At 45.7% G+C, this 18,186-nt stretch overlaps 1 protein-coding gene and 1 pseudogene across 1 annotated transcript in view; both read left to right on the plus strand.

The window, feature by feature from the left end:
• The window catches only part of NOTCH3 (notch receptor 3), a 39,282-nt gene extending 34,573 nt beyond the window's left edge, over nucleotides 1-4,709 (plus strand). Inside the window, exons 32-33 of the mRNA XM_065917561.1 lie at nucleotides 1,675-1,772; nucleotides 2,591-4,709. Of these exons, the coding sequence (XP_065773633.1) occupies nucleotides 1,675-1,772; nucleotides 2,591-3,646 (1,154 nt within the window). The 3' untranslated portion in view covers nucleotides 3,647-4,709. The remainder of the gene's footprint in view (nucleotides 1-1,674; nucleotides 1,773-2,590) is intronic.
• Nucleotides 4,710-6,866: 2,157 nt separating this feature from the next.
• Nucleotides 6,867-18,051, plus strand: LOC136155450 (MKI67 FHA domain-interacting nucleolar phosphoprotein pseudogene; annotated as a pseudogene).
• Nucleotides 18,052-18,186: the final 135 nt, after the last annotated feature.

Raw genomic sequence — 18,186 nt, forward strand, 5'->3', positions numbered from 1 at the left:
TTGTCTTTTTATGATTGAGTTATGAGTTCTTCATATATTCTAGGTAGGTCTCTTATCAAACATACAGTAGGTTTATTATATTTGTAGGTTTTCTTTCGGTGGGGACTGCACCCCAGGGCATATGGGATCTTAGTTTCCCAACCCGGAATCAAACCCCCAACTCCGTGCAGTAGAAACTTGGAGTCTTAACTATTGGACCACCAGGAAAGTTCTTGTAGGTTTTCTTTTTACTTTCTAGGTGATGTCCTTGTGTGTGTTAGTCACTCAGTCATGTCTGACTCTTTCCACCTCATGGACTGTAGCTTACCAGGCTCCTCTGTCCACGAAATTCTCCAGGCAAGAATCCTGGAGTGGGTTGCCATTCCCTTCTGCAAGGCATCTTCCCAACCCAGGGACTGAACCTGAGTCTCCTGTGTCTCCTGCATTGCAGGCAGATTCTTTACCCATTGAGCCATCAGGCAAGCCCTTAGTTCCCCTACCAGGAATCGAACCTCCACGCCCTACAGTGGAAGCTTGGAGTCTTAACCATTGGACTGCCAGGGAATTTCCCTATAGGTTTTCTTTTTTACTTTCTAGATGATGTCCTTATAAGCACAAAAGTTTTTTATCTTGATTATGTCCAGTTTATCTATTTTTGTTGTTATTGTTGCTTGTGTTTTGGGTGTCATATCTAAGAATCCTTTGCCTAATTCAAGGTCTTGTGAAAATTTACTCCTGTGTTTCTTTCTAAATGTTTTATAGTTTGAGCTCTTACATTTAGGTATTGGATTCACTTTGAATTATATTTTGTATATGGTGTGAGGTAGGGGTTCAACTTTGTTCTTTTGCATGTGGAGATCCAGTTGTTCCAGCACCATTTAAAGAAATAATTTTATTTATTTTTGGCTGTGCTGGGTCTTCATTGCTGTGTGTGGGTTTTCTCTAGTTGCAGTGACTGGGGGCTCCTCTCTAGTTGAAGGGTGTGGGCGTCTCCCTGTGGTGGCTTCTCTTGTTGCAGAGCATGGGCTCTAGGCTCAAGGGCATCAGTAGTTGCTGCTTCTGGGCTCTAGACCACAGGCCCAATAGTTGTGGCACACAGGCTTAGTTGCTCCGAGGCATGTGGGATCCTCCCAGATCAGGGATCAAATCTGTGTCTCCTGCATTGGAAAGCAGATTCTCCACCGTGAAACCACCAGGAAAGCCCACCAGCACGATCTGTTGAGAAAGTTATCCTTTCCCCATTAAACTGTCTTGACACCAATTTAATTAATTAATTTATTTTTTGCCATGCTGTGAAGCTTATGGGATCTCAGTTCCCTGAGCAGGGATTGGACCTGGGCCATAGCAATGAAAGCTTGGAATCTTAAACACTACACTACCAGGGAACTCCTTTTTTTTTTCTGTAATTTATATAAACTAAAGAACCACATGTGACTGGCTGTTGCATTGGACAGCACAGCTCTATGTACAACTTAGTGAGGCCCACATAATATGCCCCAAATATGGAAAGTTACACCAAATATGGAAAGTGCACACATGGACCCAAACACAGGTACTCAGATACTCTGGTAAGCCTCCCCTCCCTTCCCCCCCGCATCCCAGCCCATATTCTAGACACTTCCTGTCCCCCCCCCCCCGTGGGGGAGGGGCAGCTAGTGAGTCGGTCCTGACCTTGACCTCTCCTCACTTCCGTAGGAAAATCGGCCTTACACTGGGCTGCAGCTGTCAACAACGTGGAGGCCACCTTGGCTCTGCTCAAAAACGGAGCCAACAAGGACATGCAGGATAGCAAGGTGAGCCCCAGCCTTTGGATCACCTTCAGCCTTGGCACAGCCGCCACAGGTAGCAGAGAGGAGACTGGGTGAGGCTGGTGGGGACACTCACCCTGCCTGTAGCCAGCGTTCCGGTGTGGGATCAGGGCCCAAGAGGTTCAATAGTGGATCAGAGTGGGAAGTGGATGGCAGTTGCTGGTGACCTTGGGCAAGTTACTTAACTCTTCTGCACTTCTGTTCACATTTTTGAAACAGAGAAGCAACAGTACCCACCTCATCGCCTCTTCCAAGGATTCAGTGAGCTAATCCTTTTGTAAAGCGCTTAGCGGATCCGCAACAAAAGATAGCTATTATGACTATTGTTTGAAAACCCTTGCAAGGTGGTATTACTCTCATTTCACCAATGGAAAAATGAGGTTCAAAAGAATGCAGGGGTAGATTCCATCTTTATCTAAAATTTCCATGCTATATTTGTTATGGATTATTATTATTTTTTGCATTAATCTTAACTATAAAAACTGCATTATATACCATTTATTTTGATAACAGAATTTTTCGCCACCCCCTTAAATTCTGTGCCTAAGGTGAGTGCCTCACTCACCTCACCCTGTCTTTGGACCCTGAAGTTTCTTAATAGGTGCTGGATGAACAGGGCTTTAAGGAAAGAACTTGCCCAGTTTTTCCCCCAGGCAGAACTGAGATTCCAATCAAGGTCTGTCTGGCTGCAGAGTATGAACTCTTAGCTCTGTTTCCCTCAGAGATAGAGGCCTCTGTGATGTTAGGCAGGACTTAACCTGACTCGTGACCCTGACATCTTTTGGGTTCCCGGGCCCCCACAGGAAGAGACTCCACTGTTCCTGGCCGCCCGGGAGGGCAGCTTCGAGGCAGCCAAGCTGCTGCTGGACCACTTTGCCAACCGGGAGATCACAGACCACCTGGACAGGCTGCCCCGGGACGTGGCCCAGGAGAGGCTGCACCAGGACATCGTGCGCTTGCTGGACCAGCCCAGCGGGCCCCGCAGCCCGCCTGGCCCGCACGGCCTGGGGCCCTTGCTCTGCCCGCCCGGGGCCTTCCTCCCCGGCCTCAAGGTGGCGCAGACCGGGGCCAAGAAGAGCCGGAGGCCCCCGGGGAAGGCGGGGCTGGGGCCGCAGGGCACCCGGGGGCGGGGCAAGAAGCTGACGCTGGCCTGCCCGGGGCCCTTGGCCGACAGCTCGGTCACGCTCTCGCCCGTGGACTCGCTGGACTCCCCGCGGGCCTTTGGCGGGCCCCCCGCGTCCCCTGGCGGCTTCCCCCTCGAGGGGCCCTACGCGGCCGCCACGGCCACGGCCGTGTCTCTGGCGCAGCTGGGTGGCGCGGGCCGGGCGGGTCTAGGGCGCCAGCCCCCTGGGGGCTGCGTGCTCAGCCTGGGCTTGTTGAACCCCGTGGCCGTACCCCTCGACTGGGCCCGGCTGCCCCCACCCGCCCCTCCAGGCCCCTCCTTCCTGCTGCCGCTGGCCCCGGGACCCCAGCTGCTGAACCCCGGGAATCCCGTGTCCCCCCAGGAGCGGCCCCCGCCCTACCTGGCCGCCCCAGGACACGGCGAGGAGTTCCCCGCAGTGGCTGGGGCCCACGGCAGCCCCCCCAAGGCCCGCTTCCTGCGGGTCCCCAGCGAGCACCCTTACTTGACCCCATCCCCCGAGTCCCCCGAGCACTGGGCCAGCCCCTCCCCGCCCTCACTCTCGGACTGGTCTGACTCCACGCCCAGCCCGGCCACTGCCACCGGGGCCACGGCCACAGCTGCTGGGTCGCTGTCGGCCCAGCCGCTCCCCGTGTCGGTCCCCGGCGCTCTTGCTCAGGCCCAGACCCAGCTAGGGCCCCCGCCTGAAGTCACCCCCAAGAGGCAAGTGTTGGCCTGAGGGCTCCCCAGTTCCTGGATTTGGGGAGGCTGAAGGGGCACCCCATCATGATTCCTCTCTCTGTCTCCCCTTTTAGTCCATTTCATTCTGTCTCTTGTTTTCTCCTGCACCCCTCTCTCCTTGCAGTGTGACCAAGATAGGTCACCAGCCTAGGGTTTCAGTCTTCCTTTATTTATAAGGGGTGCAGGCTGACCCTCACCCTTGGGTCCTGTGGTGAGTCTAGGACATCCTCCTGCCTCCCCCCTCATCCTGTGGCCAATACCCCCCCAACCCCATTCTCTCTTCCCCCCTTTTCTTGCCTTCTCTGGCCCCCTTCTCTCACTCCTCCTGCTCTGACACAAGTGGATTATTATTTTTTTTTTTTACATTTTGTATAGAAACAAATTCATTTAAACAAACTTATTATTATTATTATTTTTTACAAAATATATATATGGAGATGCTCTCTGCCCCCCTGCGAACCCCCCCAGTGCCCCCGTGGGGCTGAGTCTGTGGGCCCATTCGGCCAAGCTGGATTCTGTGTACCAAGTACACAGGCATGACCGGGCTCCTGTGTACCAAGTACACAACCCTGGTGTGTACCAAGTAGGCACCCTTGGGCGCACCCTCCGGGGCTAGGGGTCGGGTGAGACTTGGGAGCCTCCTCCCTGCTCCACCTCCCTCACTTCACTGCATTCCAGATGGAACTTATTCTAGAGCTTTGCCCTCTGGCCCAGAGAGCCCGCCCACAGTTCCCCCACCCCCATCCTAGGGTGTGGGCCTTCTTCCTTTGGGAACTGGGAGGGTGGGGTGGCTGGTGGGAATATGAGGACCAGGGGAGATGTGTGCATTCTACTTTGTCTCCCTGTAAACAGTGGGCCTGCAGGAAGAGAAGGAGCTGCCTGCCTGGCACCTCTTCTTCCTGGTATTCCCCTGGCCCAGCCCCAGGGCAAAATAGAAGTATTTGTAGGCTATTTTTGTAATATAGCTTCTGGTCACAATCCCTGTGTAGCTAAGTCCCCAGGCCTTGCATTGTACAGCCCCCTGTTCCCTCACCACCTAATAAAGGAATAGTTAACACTCAGTGTCATTGTTGTGTGTCTAGGTAAGGAGGGGTGGTGGTGGTGTGGGGTTTTGGTCTCTTCAGCATTAACTTTGAGACAGGCCGAGACACGGGACCTGGGACCCTTTCCTGCAGTGCTTGCACCTAGACAAACCTCTCCTGGAGCAACAAAATGCAAAGAAACTATAAGGGACTAAAAATACCTGCAGGGATGTATGTATACAGGGGGCAAATTATGGACAATAAGATACAAAAAGACCAGAAAACCCCAACTGCTGCTTCTGAAGAGCTGGGAGCAAGAACAGGGTACTGTGCATGCCTCTTGCACACAATACCACCTGAGGGCTGGGTACCACCTAAGCCACCCCTCCAGCTCAACCCCTGGACCCCCCGCCCCCACTTACCCCATATAAGGAACCAGCTCTCCCCTCTCTGCTATTGGGAAATGAGCAAGTAAAGGGAACCTGTTGTTTGTTCTCACTCCCCACTGCTGCAACAGGGGTCCCAATAAAACCTTGCCTGAAGTTCTTATCTGGCCTCTGGTCAATTCTATTGATGAAGGTGGCCAAGAACCCTGTGTGTTAACTTGAGCTCTCATCTTGGGGCCAAACCATCTGGCCCACTTGCTGACCTACTTTTGCTTCCTCTTTTGATGGATGACTCCATTGATTGGACTAGGGGTGGTCACCTGACTAAAGTTGAGTCAATCAGATTCTTGCTTGAGAATGTTTTTAAAATGAGGATGCCAAGAAAGGTATCATTTGGTGGAGCTACTAAGGCCAAGAGAGATGGAGAAATATTGATGGGCAATTTGGGGTGCTGGGTACTGATGAGAAAACAGCAGAAGACTGGAGCTATGCAGTCTTCTTTGGGAGGATCAGATTCTATGGGAGAATTAGAGATGAGCACTCAAATGGTTCCAGGATGTTGGAGGGAGTACTTCATTTCCAAATGGAAATTCCAGTTAATTGAACATATATTCCATTGACATCAATGTTGTTCGTTGTTCAGTTGCTAAGTCGTGTCTGACTGTTTGTGATCCCATGGACTGCAGCATGCCAGGCTTCCCTGTCCTTCACTATCTCCTGGAGTTTGCTCAAACTCATGTCTGTCAAAATGGTGAGACCATCCAACCATCTCATCCTCTGTCACCCCTTTCTCCTCCAGTCCTCCATCTTTGCCAGCATCAAGGTCCTTTTCAATGAGTCAGCTCTTCGAATCAGGTGGTCAAAGGATTGGAGTTTTAACTTCAGCATCAGTCCTTCCAATGAATATTCAGGGTTGATTTCCTTTAGGATTAACTTGTTTGATCTCCTTGCTGTCTGAGGGATTCTCAAAAGTCTTCTCCATCTCCGCAATTTGGCACTCAGCCTTCTTTATAGTCCAATTCTCACATCCATACATGACTACTGCAAAAACCATAGCTTTGCCATCAGTGGGTATTTATTAATTGCCTTCTAAGTGCCTAAGTCTGATTTTGCACGGATCTCAACTATACTTCATGCTTCCTTGGGGTTTGGAGAGACTGGTTCATCATTTAATAAGTACTCAAGCTTGAATGGGTTTTTATGTCTTGCAGTTAACTATGCATAAGACAAGGCTGTGTTTATACTGGGCTCCTCCAGGAAAGGGGAACTTTAATGTTCGTTGGTTCCCCCTGTCAACTGGTGCACTCTTGGTTGCAGGTAACACAAAAGTCTATCCAGCTAGCTAAAACGAACAAAAACCAATCAGTTCATATAGCTGAAAAGGATCTGCTTCAGGGGAGGTTTGATCTAGTGGTTCAAATGAGGTCAACATTTGACCTCATTTGGACTGAGGTACTCATCTCTACAGATTTTTCCCTGGGTATCAGTTTCATCCCCAGGTTCCACGTGGTACTCAACCTGGCTTCTCTTCCCACTTCCACAGCTCTAATCTTCCTTCTCTGTGTTAACAAAATAGGTGTAAGGATCATAGACCATCTTGTACATTCCAGAGAGTTGAGAAGCTTCTAGTCTTGGTGTTGATTTTGTACTGACTTCACTTGGGTCACATATTTATTCTCTAGCCTAGGGTTCCTCAATGTTGGTACCGTTGGCATTTAGGGCCAAATCACTCTTTGCTGTGGAAGGCTGTCCTGTGCATTGTAGGATGTTTAACAGCATCCCTGGCCTCCACCCACTAGATACCAGCAGCATGCACTCCTCCAGTGTGATAACCAAAAATGCTTCCAGATGTTGCCAATTGCCAAGCAATGAAAAATTGCTTTTGAGCACCACTGTACTAGCCAATCACTATGGCAATGGGATATAGAAGGTGTTGATTTCTCATCTGCGTACAAATTGGTGGAACGGCAGCCTTCGATGACCCAGCTAAGCCACTCCTGTCCCTAAACCCGCAGGAGGATGCCAAATTTAAAAAGGATGTGGCTCAGGTTTGCTTACCACCATCACTTTATGAAACCCAAATCCAAGTATATTTCTTCCAGTTTGGCACTGTTACAAAATTCAGACTGTCCAGGAGTAAAAAAGACTGGAAATAGCAAAGGCTACGGCTTTGTGGAGTTTGAGTCTGAAGATGTTGCCAAAATAGCTGCTGAAACAATGAACAGCTACTTTTTTGGTGAAAGACTCTTGAAGTGTCTTTTTATACCACCTGAAAAGGTACATGAAAAACTTTCTAGAAAGTGGCATATACCATTTAAAAGGCCATCATATCCAGCAGTGAAATGGTACAATCAGAACCGGTTGCTTCTTTAAAAGCTATGGATGGAGGAGTGGTTTAAAAAGGAAGAAAAATTACTCAGGAGGAGACTGGCTAAAAAGAGAATTGATTATAGTTTCCCTTCATTGGTTAAGGTTTTACATAAAAATGAGGAAAATGCTTCAAACACTGGTCCTCAAAATTCCAGAAAGGTTTTATGTAAGAAGAAGACAGCAGCTTCAGTCACTCCTAACACTCCTGAGAAGACTGTGGATAGCCAGGGTCCCACACCAATTTGTACACCAACTTTTTTTGAGAAACAAAAGTCTGAAGTGGCTAAAATGAACAATGATGATAAAGATAATGAAATAGTTTTCAAACGGTCCATATCTGGTGAAAAAGAAGAAACACAAGAGATTCAACCACCTACAAGTTCAAGGAAAAAAAGATGAAGAAAAAACAGTGATTTTGAATGTATTGTGTATAGTTCTTCTGAAAAGATGATTTTACTATGGAGACTGATTCTTTATATTTTAACGAGGTATAGTGGAATGCAACCAGTAACAAGATGGTTGGAGAAGAAACTGTCAATTCAAGTCAGTGAGGAGAGCAGTCAGTGACTTTGGCTTCCCTGCGCTTGCTGAAGTGCAGGGGTGTGTACCAGTTTGCAGCAGTCAGGCTTTCGCTGCCTCTTGTCCTGTCTCTAGTTTTCCTTGCAGTTTTCACAGCTGCTTTTAGTTACTCTGACTGGATAGAAGGTCACTATTAACGGCTGGTTTAAGTATAAACTGTAGCCTCTGTTGTTACCATCAAATAAAGAAAATCTTGCTTGACAGCATCTAAATGGTTCTCTGTTAGACCAAGCACATTTAACCCATAAGGTGGCTGAAACAAGAACTTAAATTCTATGGGGAGTGAGAAGGAGGTGTCAGTACTAATAGGGACTCATTTATGTATATATGATCATTTTTACCAACGTAAATTAGTTTGCAGGGGGCTAGCATGGATAACTGGATGGAATTCCAGTTGAGCTATTTCAAATCTTAAAAGATGATGTTGTTAAAGTGCTGCACTCAATATGCCAGCAAATTTGGAAAACTCAGCAGTGGCCACAGGACTGGAAAAGGTCAGTTTTCAATCCAATCCCAAACAAAGTCAATGCCAAAGAATGTTCAAACTACCGCACAACTGCACTCATCTCACACACTAGCAAAGTAATGCTCAAAATTCTCCAAGCCAGGCTTCAACAGTATGTGAACCATGAACTTCCAGATGTTCAATGTGGCTTTAGAAAAGGCAGAGGAACCAGAGATCAAATTGCCAACATCCGCTGGATCATCGAAAAAGCAAGAGAGTTCCAGAAAAACATCTATTTCTGCTTTATTGACTATGCCAAAGTCTTTGACTGTGTGGATCCTAATAAACTGGTGGAAAATTCTGAAAGAGGTGGGAATACCAGACCATCTTACCTGCCTCCTGAGAAATCTGTATGCAGGTTAAGAAGCAACAGTTAGAACTGGACATGGAACAACAGACTGGTTCCAAACAGGAAAAGGAGTATGTCAAGACTGTATATTGTCACCCTGCTTATTTAACTTATATGCAGAGTGCATCATGTGAAATGCTGGGCTGGAGGAAGCACAAGCTGGTGTCAAGATTGCTGGGAGAAATATCAATAACCTCAGATACGCAGGTGATACCACCCTTATAGCACAAAGTGAAGAAGATCTAAAGAGCCTCTTGATGAAAGTGAAAGAGGAGAGTGAAAAAGTTGGCTTAAAATTCAACATTCAAAAACTAAGATCATGGCATGTGGTCCCATCACTTCATGCCAAACAGATGGGGAAACAATGGAAACAGTGACAGACTTTATTTTTTTTGGGCTCCAAAATCACTGCAGATAGTGATTGCAGCCATGAAATTAAAAAACGCTTGCTCCTTGGAAGAAAAGCTATGACCAACCTAGACAGCATATTATAAAGCAGAGACATTATTTTGCCAACAAAGCTCCGTCTAGTCAAACCTATGGTTTTTCCAGTAGTCATGTATGGATGTGAACGTTGGACTATAAGGAAAGTTGAGCACCGAAGAACTGATGCTTTTGAACTGTGGTGTTGGAAAAGACTCTTGAGAATTCCCCGGACTGCAAGGAGATCAAACCAGTCCATCCTAAAGGAGATCAGTCCTGAATATTCATTGGAAGTACTGATGTTGAAGCTGAAACTCCAATACTTTGGCCACCCGATGTGAAGAACTGACTCTTTTGAAAAGACCCTGATGCTGGGAAAGATTGAAGGTGGGAGAAGGGGACGACAGAGGATGAGATGGTTGGATGACATCACCGACTCGATAGACATGAGTTTGAGTAAGGTCTGGGAGTTGGTAAAGGACAGGGAAGCCTGGCATGCTGTAGTCCATGCGGTCTCAAAGAGTCAAACATGACTGAGTGACTGAGCTGAATTGAAGTGAACGTGGATTAATTAATAACTACCATCTTTTATCAGTATCATCAATCTGGAATTTGGTTTCAAGATTCATGCAGTGACCACCAAATAAACTTCTTCTTTGTTTTTTTGTATGCAAGGGCAACTTGCAATCTGGAAATAAAATTGTTGGATTTTGCCTTTCAACAATCTTTAAGTTTTTGATGCCTTTGATATGTGCATCAGTTAATTCAGCTTTACCACCAAAAAGAAAAAAAGAATGTGCTGATTTCTTAAAGCAATCAGTCTCTGCTCTGGAAATGGGGGGTGGGGTAAATTTAAGGGTTATCAGTTTTGTGAAAGCAGGAATTCTGTGGAAACAACTACCAAACTGTCACTCCACCTCCTTTGATTCATGTTTCAGTTGTTGTTCGGTCGCTCAGTTTTGTCTGACTCCTTGAGAACCCCATGGACTGCAGCATGCCAGGCCTCCCTGTCTTTCACTGTCTCCTGGAGTTTGCTCAAACTCATGTCCATCGAGTCAGTGATGCCATCCAACCATCTCATCCTCTGTTGCCCCTTTCTCCTCCTGCCCTCAATCTTTCCAGTGTCAGGGTCTTTTCCAGTGAGTTTGCTCTTTGCATCAGGTGGGCAAGTATTGGAACTTCAGCTTCAGCATCAGTTCTTCCAAGAATATTCAGGGTTGATTTCCTTTAGAATTGACTGGTTTGATCTCCTTGCTGTCCAAGGGACTCTCAAGAGTCTTCTCTAACTCCACAGTTCAAAAGCATCAGTTCTTCAGCATTCAGCCTTCTTTCAGGTCCAACTCTCACATCCATACATGACTACTGGAAAAACCATAGCTTGACTGTAGGGACCTTTATTGGCAAAGTGATGTCTCTGCTTTTTAATACACTGTCTAGGTTTGTCATAGCTTTTCTTCCATGTTTCAGTAGTTTCTATTTTTCATTTTTGAGTAGTATTCCACTATAAGGATATATCACAGTTTGTTTAACCATTTACTTATTGAAGGACATCTGCATTGTGACCAGTTTCTGGCAGTTTTAAATATGGCTGTCATAAACATTTCATGGATAGGTTTTTGTGTGGATGTATGTTTTCATTTCCTAGGAAAAATACGTAGAAGTGGAATTATTAGCTCAGATGGTAAAGATGTTTAACTTTATAAGAAACTTTTGCATTGTTTTCGAGAGGCTACATGCAATTTTGCATTTCCAACAATGTCTGAAGCTTCCAGTTCTGTATCCTCACTGGCACTTGGTATCGTCAAGTTTTGTTGTTGCTGTTGTTTTATTTTTATCTTTTGCCATTTTATTAGATGCACAGATGTATCCAATTGAGGTTTTTTTTTATTTTTATTTTTTTTATTAGTTGGAGGCTAATTACTTCACAACATTTCAGTGTGTGAATTGAGGTTTTTAAATGCATTTCCCTAATGGCTAATGATTTGACTGTATTTTCGTTTATTTGCCATCTATATATCCTTTTTGGTGAAATGTTTGTTTTGTGTGTTTTGTCCATTTAAAAAATTAATTTATCTTATTTTTGGCTGCACTGGGTCTTTCTTTGGCTGCATGTGGGCTTTCTCTAGTTGTAGAGAGCAGGGACTACACTCTAGTTGTGGTGTGAGGATTCTCGCAGTGGTTGTTTCTCTTGTGTGGAGCACAGGCTATAGGGAATGCAGGCCTAGTTGCCTCATGGCATGTGGGATTTTCCTGGATTAGAGATCAAACCAGTGTCCTCTGCATTACAAGGTGGATTCTTAACCACTGGACCACTAGGCAAGTCCCTGTTTTACACATTTTTAAGCTGGAATCAAGACTGTTGGGAGAAATATCAATAACCTCAGATATGCAGATGACACCACCCTTATGGCAGAAAGTGAAGAGGAACTGAAAAGCCTCTTGATGAAAGTGAAAGAGGAGAGTGAAAAAGTTGATTTAAAGCTCAACATTCAGAAAACTAAGATCATGGCATCCGGTCCCATCACTTCATGGCAAATAGATGGGGAAACAGTGGAAACAGTGGCTGACTTTATTTTTCTGGGCTCCAAAATCACTGCAGATGGTGTTTGCAGCCGTAAAATTAAAAGACGCTTACTCCTTGGGAGGAAAGTTATGACCAACTTAGACAGCATATCAAAAGGCAGAGACATTACTTTGTCAACAAAGGTCCGTCTAGTCAAGGCTATGGTTTTTCCATTGGTCATGTATGGATGTGAGAGTTGGACTCTGAAGAAAGCTGAGCACCGAAAAATTGATGCTTTTGAACTGTGGTGTTGGAGAGGACTCTTGAGAATCCCTTGGACTGCAAGGAGATCCAACCAGTCCATCCTAAAGGAGAGCAATCCTGGGTGTTCATTGAAAGGACTGATGTTAAAATTGAAACTCCAGTATTTTGGCCACCTGATGTGAAGAGCTGGCTCATTTGAAAAGACCCTGATGCTGGGAAAGATTGAGGGCAGGATGAGAAGAGGACAACAGAGGATGAGATGGCTGGATGGCATCACCAACTCGATGGACATGGGTTTGGGTGAACTCCAGGAGTTGGTGATGGACAAGGAGGCCTGATGTACTGCGGTTCACGGGGTCACAAAAAGTCAGACATGACTGAGTGACTGAACTGAACAACTTGATATACTTCTACCCAAAACCTACAGCTAACACTTTACTTAATGGTGAAAGATTTAAAGTTTTCCCTCTAAAATGTAAAACAAGACCAGGATGTCTCCTTTCACCACATCTATTCAATATTGTATTGAGGTCAAGTCTTACACAATAAGGCAAGGAATTCCTAGCAATACATAAAGGAAAAAAAACACAATCCATAAAAGAAAAAGTGTTTTGACTGAGCTTTATTAAAATTAGAAATTTCTGCATTGTGAAAGATACAGTTAGAAGAGTGAAAAGTTAAGACATTTGAAAATATCTGACAAAAGATTTTTATCTAGAACATATAGAGAACTTCCAAAAATCAACAGTAAGAAAATAACAAAACAACTCGTCAGTTCAGTTAGTTCAGTCGTTCAGTTGTGTCCGACTTTTTGTGACCCCATGAACCGCACCACGCCAGGCCTCTGGAGTTTACCCAAACCCATGTCCATCGAGTCAGTGATGCCATCCAGCCATCTCATCCTCTGTTGTCCTCTTCTCATCCTGCCCTCAATCTTTCCCAGCATCAGGGTCTTTTCAGATGAGCCAGCTCTTCACGTCAGGTGGCCAAAATACTGGAGTTTCAACTTTAACATCAGTCCTTTCAATGAACACCCAGGATTGAACTCCTTTAGGATGGACTGGTTGGATCTCCTTGCAGTCCAAGGGATTCTCAAGAGTCCTCTCCAACACCACAGTTCAAAAGCATCAATTTTTCGGTGCTCAGCTTTCTTCAGAGTCCAACTCTCACATCCATACATGACCAATGGAAAAACCATAGCCTTGACTAGACGGACCTTTGTTGACAAAGTAATGTCTCTGCCTTTTGATATGCTGTCTAAGTTGGTCATAACTTTCCTCCCAAGGAGTAAGCGTCTTTTAATTTTACGGCTGCAAACACCATCTGCAGTGATTTTGGAGCCCAGAAAAATAAAGTCTGACACTGTTTCCACTGTTTCCCCATCTATTTGCCATGAAGTGATGGGACTAGATGTCATGATCTTGGTTGTCTGAATGTTGAGCTTTAAATCAACTTTTTCACTCTCCTCTTTCACTTTCATCAAGAGGCTTTTCAGTTCCTCTTCACTTTCTGCCATAAGGGTGGTGTCATCTGCATATCTGAGGTTATTGATATTTCTCCCAGCAGTCTTGATTCCAGCTTGTGCTTCCTCCAGCCCAGTGCTTCTCATGATGTACTCTGTATATAAGTTAAATAAACAGGGTGACAATATGCAGCCTTGACATACTCCTTTTCCTATTTGGAACCAGTCTGTTGTTCCATGTCCAGTTCTTTTTTTTTTTTTTCCATGTCCAGTTCTAACTGTTGCTTCCTGACCTGCATACAGGTTTCAAACAGGCAGATCAGGTGGTCTGGTATTCCCATCTGTTTCAGAATTTTTCACGGTTTATTGTGATCCACACAGTCAAAGACTTTGGCATAGTCAATAAAGCAGAAATAGATGTTTTTCTGGAACTCTCTTGCTTTTTCGATGATCCAGTGGATGTTGGCAATTTGATCTCTGGTTCCTCTGCCTTTTCTAAAAGCAACTTGAACATCTGGAGGTTCTCAGTTCATGTATTTCTGAAGCCTGGCTTGGAGAATTTTGAGCATTACTTTATTCGCATGTGAGATGAGTGCAACTGTGTGGTAGTTTGAACATTCTTTGGCATTGCCTTTCTTTGGGATTGGATTGAAAACTGACCTTTTCCAGTCCTGTGGTCACTGGTGAGTTTTCCAAATTTGCTGGCATATTGAATGCAGCACTTTCACAGCATCATCTTTCAGGATTTGAAATAGCTCAACTGGAATTCCATCACCTCCACGAGCTTTGTTCGTAGTGATGCTTTCTAAGGCCCACTTGACTTCACATTCCAGGATGTCTGGCTCTAGGTGAGTGATCACACCATCGTGATTATCTGGGTTGTGAAGATCTTTTTTGTACAGTTCTTCTGTGTATTCTTGCCACCTCTTCTTAATATTTTCTGCTTCTGTTAGGTCTCTACCATTTCTGTCCTTTATTGTGCCCATCTTTGCATGAAATTTTCCCTTGGTATCTCTAATTTTCTTGAAGAGATCTCTAGTGTTTCCCATTCTGTTGCTTTCCTCTATTTCTTTGTATTGATAGCTGAGGAAGACTTTCTTGTCTCTTCTTGCTATGCTTTGGAACTGTGCATTCAAATGGGAATATCTTTCCTTTTCTCCTTTGCTTTTCACTTCTCTTCTTTTCACAGATATTTGTAAGGCCTCCTCAGACAACCATTTTGCCTTTTTGCATTTCTTTTCCATGGGGATGGTCTTGATCCCTGTCTCCTGTACAATGTCATGAACCTCCATCCACAGTTCATCAGGCTGTCTATCAGATCTAGTCCCTTAAATCTACTTCTCACTTCCACTGTATAGTCATAAGGGATTTGATTTATGTCATACCTGAATGGTCTAGTGGTTTTCCCTACTTCAGTTTAAGCCAGAATTTGGCAATTAGGAGTTCATGATCTGAACCACAGTCAGCTCCCAGTCTCGTTTTTGCTGACTGTATATAGCTTCTCCATCTTTGGCTGCAAAGAATATAATGAATCTGATTTCAGTGTTGACCATCTGGTGATGTCCATATGTAGAGTCTTCTCTTGTGTTGTTGGAAGAGGGTGTTTGCTATGACCAGTGCGTTCTCTTGGCAAAATTCTATTAGCCTTTGCCCTGCTTCATTCCCTACTCCAAGGCCAAATTTGCCTGTTACTCCAGGTGTTTCTTATCTACACTCAAATCCTTGTCTCATTGTCCGCTTCTGGGGGAACTTCAACTATGACAGGGGTTGTAGGTGTACAGCAGGTGGGTATGAAAAATCATGAGACTGTACTCATGTACTGTTGAGAAATTTAACTCATGAAGTTAAATTGCTCAGCTTGGACCCCCATGTTCATTGCAGCAGTGTTCATAATAGCCAAGACATGGAAACAGCCTAAGCATCTGGCATTGGATGAATAGACAAAGAAGAAATATTTATAATACTATATATATGTATATATATTATATATAATATGGTATATATACAAATTTAAATATTATTCAGTTATGAGAAAGAAGGAAACCTTGCCATTTGTAACAACAGAAATGGACCTTGAGGTCATTTATGCTAAGTGAAGTAAATCGGACATCAAAAGACAAATACTGCATGATCTCACTTACGTGGGGGATCTAAGAAAGCTGAACTCATAAACAGGGGAGAGTGGTGGTTACCAGGAATTGATGGAGGGGAAAATAATGTGAGAGATATTGGCCAAAGGTTTTCCAGGTGGCTCAGCAGTAAAGAATCCGCCTGCCAATGTAGCAGATGCAGGTTTGATCACTGGGTTGGGAAGATCCCCTGGAGAAGGAAATAGAAACCCACTTCATTATTCTTGCCTGGGGACAAGAGGGATCCTGGATGGTTAGAGTCCATGGGGTCTCAAAAGTGCTGGACATCACTGACACCTAAAATGTTGATGTTCTCTCTTGCCATCTCCTGTTTGATCACTTCCAATTTACCTTGATTCATGGACCTAATATTCCAGGTTCCTATGCAATATTGTTCTTTACAGCTTTGGACTTTACTTTCACCACCAGACACATCCATAACTGGGCGTTGTTTCCACTTTGGCTCAGCCTCTTCGTTCCTTCTGGAGCTATCTCTCTGCTTTTCTCCTGTACTTTGCTGACAACAGTCTGTATAGTCACAGCTATAGTTTTTCCAGCAGTCATGTACAGATGTGAGAGCTGGACAATAAAAAATGCGGAGAGCCGAAGAACTGATACCTTCAAACTGTGGTACTGGAGAAGACTCTTGAGAGTCTTCTATTTGATCAAGGAGATCAAACCAGTCAATCTTAAAGGAAATCAAACCTGAATATTCACTGGAAGGACTGATGCTGAAGCTGAAGCTCCAGTATTTTGGCCACCTGATACAAAGAGCCAACTCATTGGAAAAGACCCTGATGCTGAGAAAATTGAAGACAGGAGGAGAAGGGGACGTTGAGGATGAGATGGTTGGATGGCATCACTGACTCAATGGACATGAGTTGGAGCAAACTCCGGGAGTTGGTGACAGACAGAGAAGCCTGGTGTTCTGCAGTCCGTGGGGTTGCGAAGAGTCAGACACACATGAGCAACTGAATAACATCAAAATGTTACACTTCTTCCTTCCCCCTTTGAGAGCGGGGTATAGACGGCACACCTCCCTTGGGGCAGCAAACTTGTCCAGCACCTGCTGGGCCCTGAGGGTCGTTGGGGAGAATAGATGGAGTGAGGTGTGCTTTTGGGGCCACCATCCAAAAAAAGAAAGTGTCATTAGTCCTTTTTCCACTTGTTTTTGCCATCAGATCCTGTGGGCTGGGAAAGCAGACCCTGAGGTCTCCAGTTTCCAGGAGGGAAAAGCCCTGCAGGGTGTTTCCAGCCTGAACCCTGGGGGGCTCGTTAGTACCTGGGGACCCCCCTGGGACAGCATCTTCAGGGACCCCCTGTATAACAGGACCCTGGCCCTCAGCCCCTCCTCTCTCAGGCCGTAAACAGAGAGTGATGTTGGCAGGCACCGCAGGAGCCTCCCTTGGCCATGGTGAGTGTGGATTCAGGGCCCCTGCCTGGCTGGAGAAGCCACACCACAACCCTGGCGGGCACGCACGGGCATGTAAGCAGACAGTGGAAGGAGGGTGGGGCTAACGCATGCACTAAGGGTGCAAAATGCACACACATGTGCCCTGCAAGTGACAGGCATGCACACGCACACACACGGATCCAGAAGCTTCATGGGCACAAACGCACACACACACATAGAGAGTCATTGAGTGGTGACGGCTCAGTGGTGATGGGGGAGCAGTTCCAGTATTGAGGAGGCTTCCTGGTAGAAAAGGAAAGAGTCCAGATCTCAGTCCTATGTGTTCCTCGGCTCTCACCCTCACCATCGGGGTGGCATGGGCATGCCCCTGAGCTCAGGACTTCGTTGTTTTGTTGTTTTTTCATCACTAAGTCGTGTCTGGCTCTTTTGGACCCCATAGACTGTAGCCAGGCTCCTCTGTCCATGGGACTTTCCAGGCAAGAATACTGGAGTGGGTTGCCATTTCCTTCTCCACGGGATCTTCCTGACCCAGGGTTTGAACCTTTGTCTCCTGCACTGGCAGGTGGGTTCCTTACCATTTGAACCTCCTGTGGAGTCCTAAGCTCAGAACTTTCTGGGTCCCCACTTTCCCATGAAACAAGCAACTCGCTTGGAGATCTGTCCATGGGTGCAACTGTCACGGGTTCCAGGTAGGCAAATAAGACGAGGTCTAGCCCTGTAACTTGACCTCCTTTGGGCCAGGCACTCTCACTTGTCATAATTGGAAAACAGACTTTGGACATGTTGAGGCAAATTCAAAGTCACAGCTTCTCAGCTGTTGCAGGGTTAAGTTGCAGCTATGTTCAGGGACTCTGCCTTTAAAAAAATAAATTACTTGTTTACGGCTCTGTTGGGTCTTCGATGTGTTACGCAGGCTCTCTCTCTTATTGCAGCAAGTGGGGGGCTACTCTTTGTTGTGGTGCTGGGACTTCTCACTGTTGTGGAGCACAGGCTCTAGTTGCATGGGCTTCAGTACTTGCAACACTCAGACTCAGTAGTTGTGGTTCCTGGGCTTAGCTGCTCCACAGCATATGGGATCTTCCAGGAAGAGGAGTTGAACCTGTGTTCCCTGCATTGGCAGGCAGATTCCTAT

This window comes from Muntiacus reevesi, chromosome 1 (assembly GCF_963930625.1).
Source record: "Muntiacus reevesi chromosome 1, mMunRee1.1, whole genome shotgun sequence".
Taxonomy (NCBI): domain Eukaryota; kingdom Metazoa; phylum Chordata; class Mammalia; order Artiodactyla; family Cervidae; genus Muntiacus; species Muntiacus reevesi.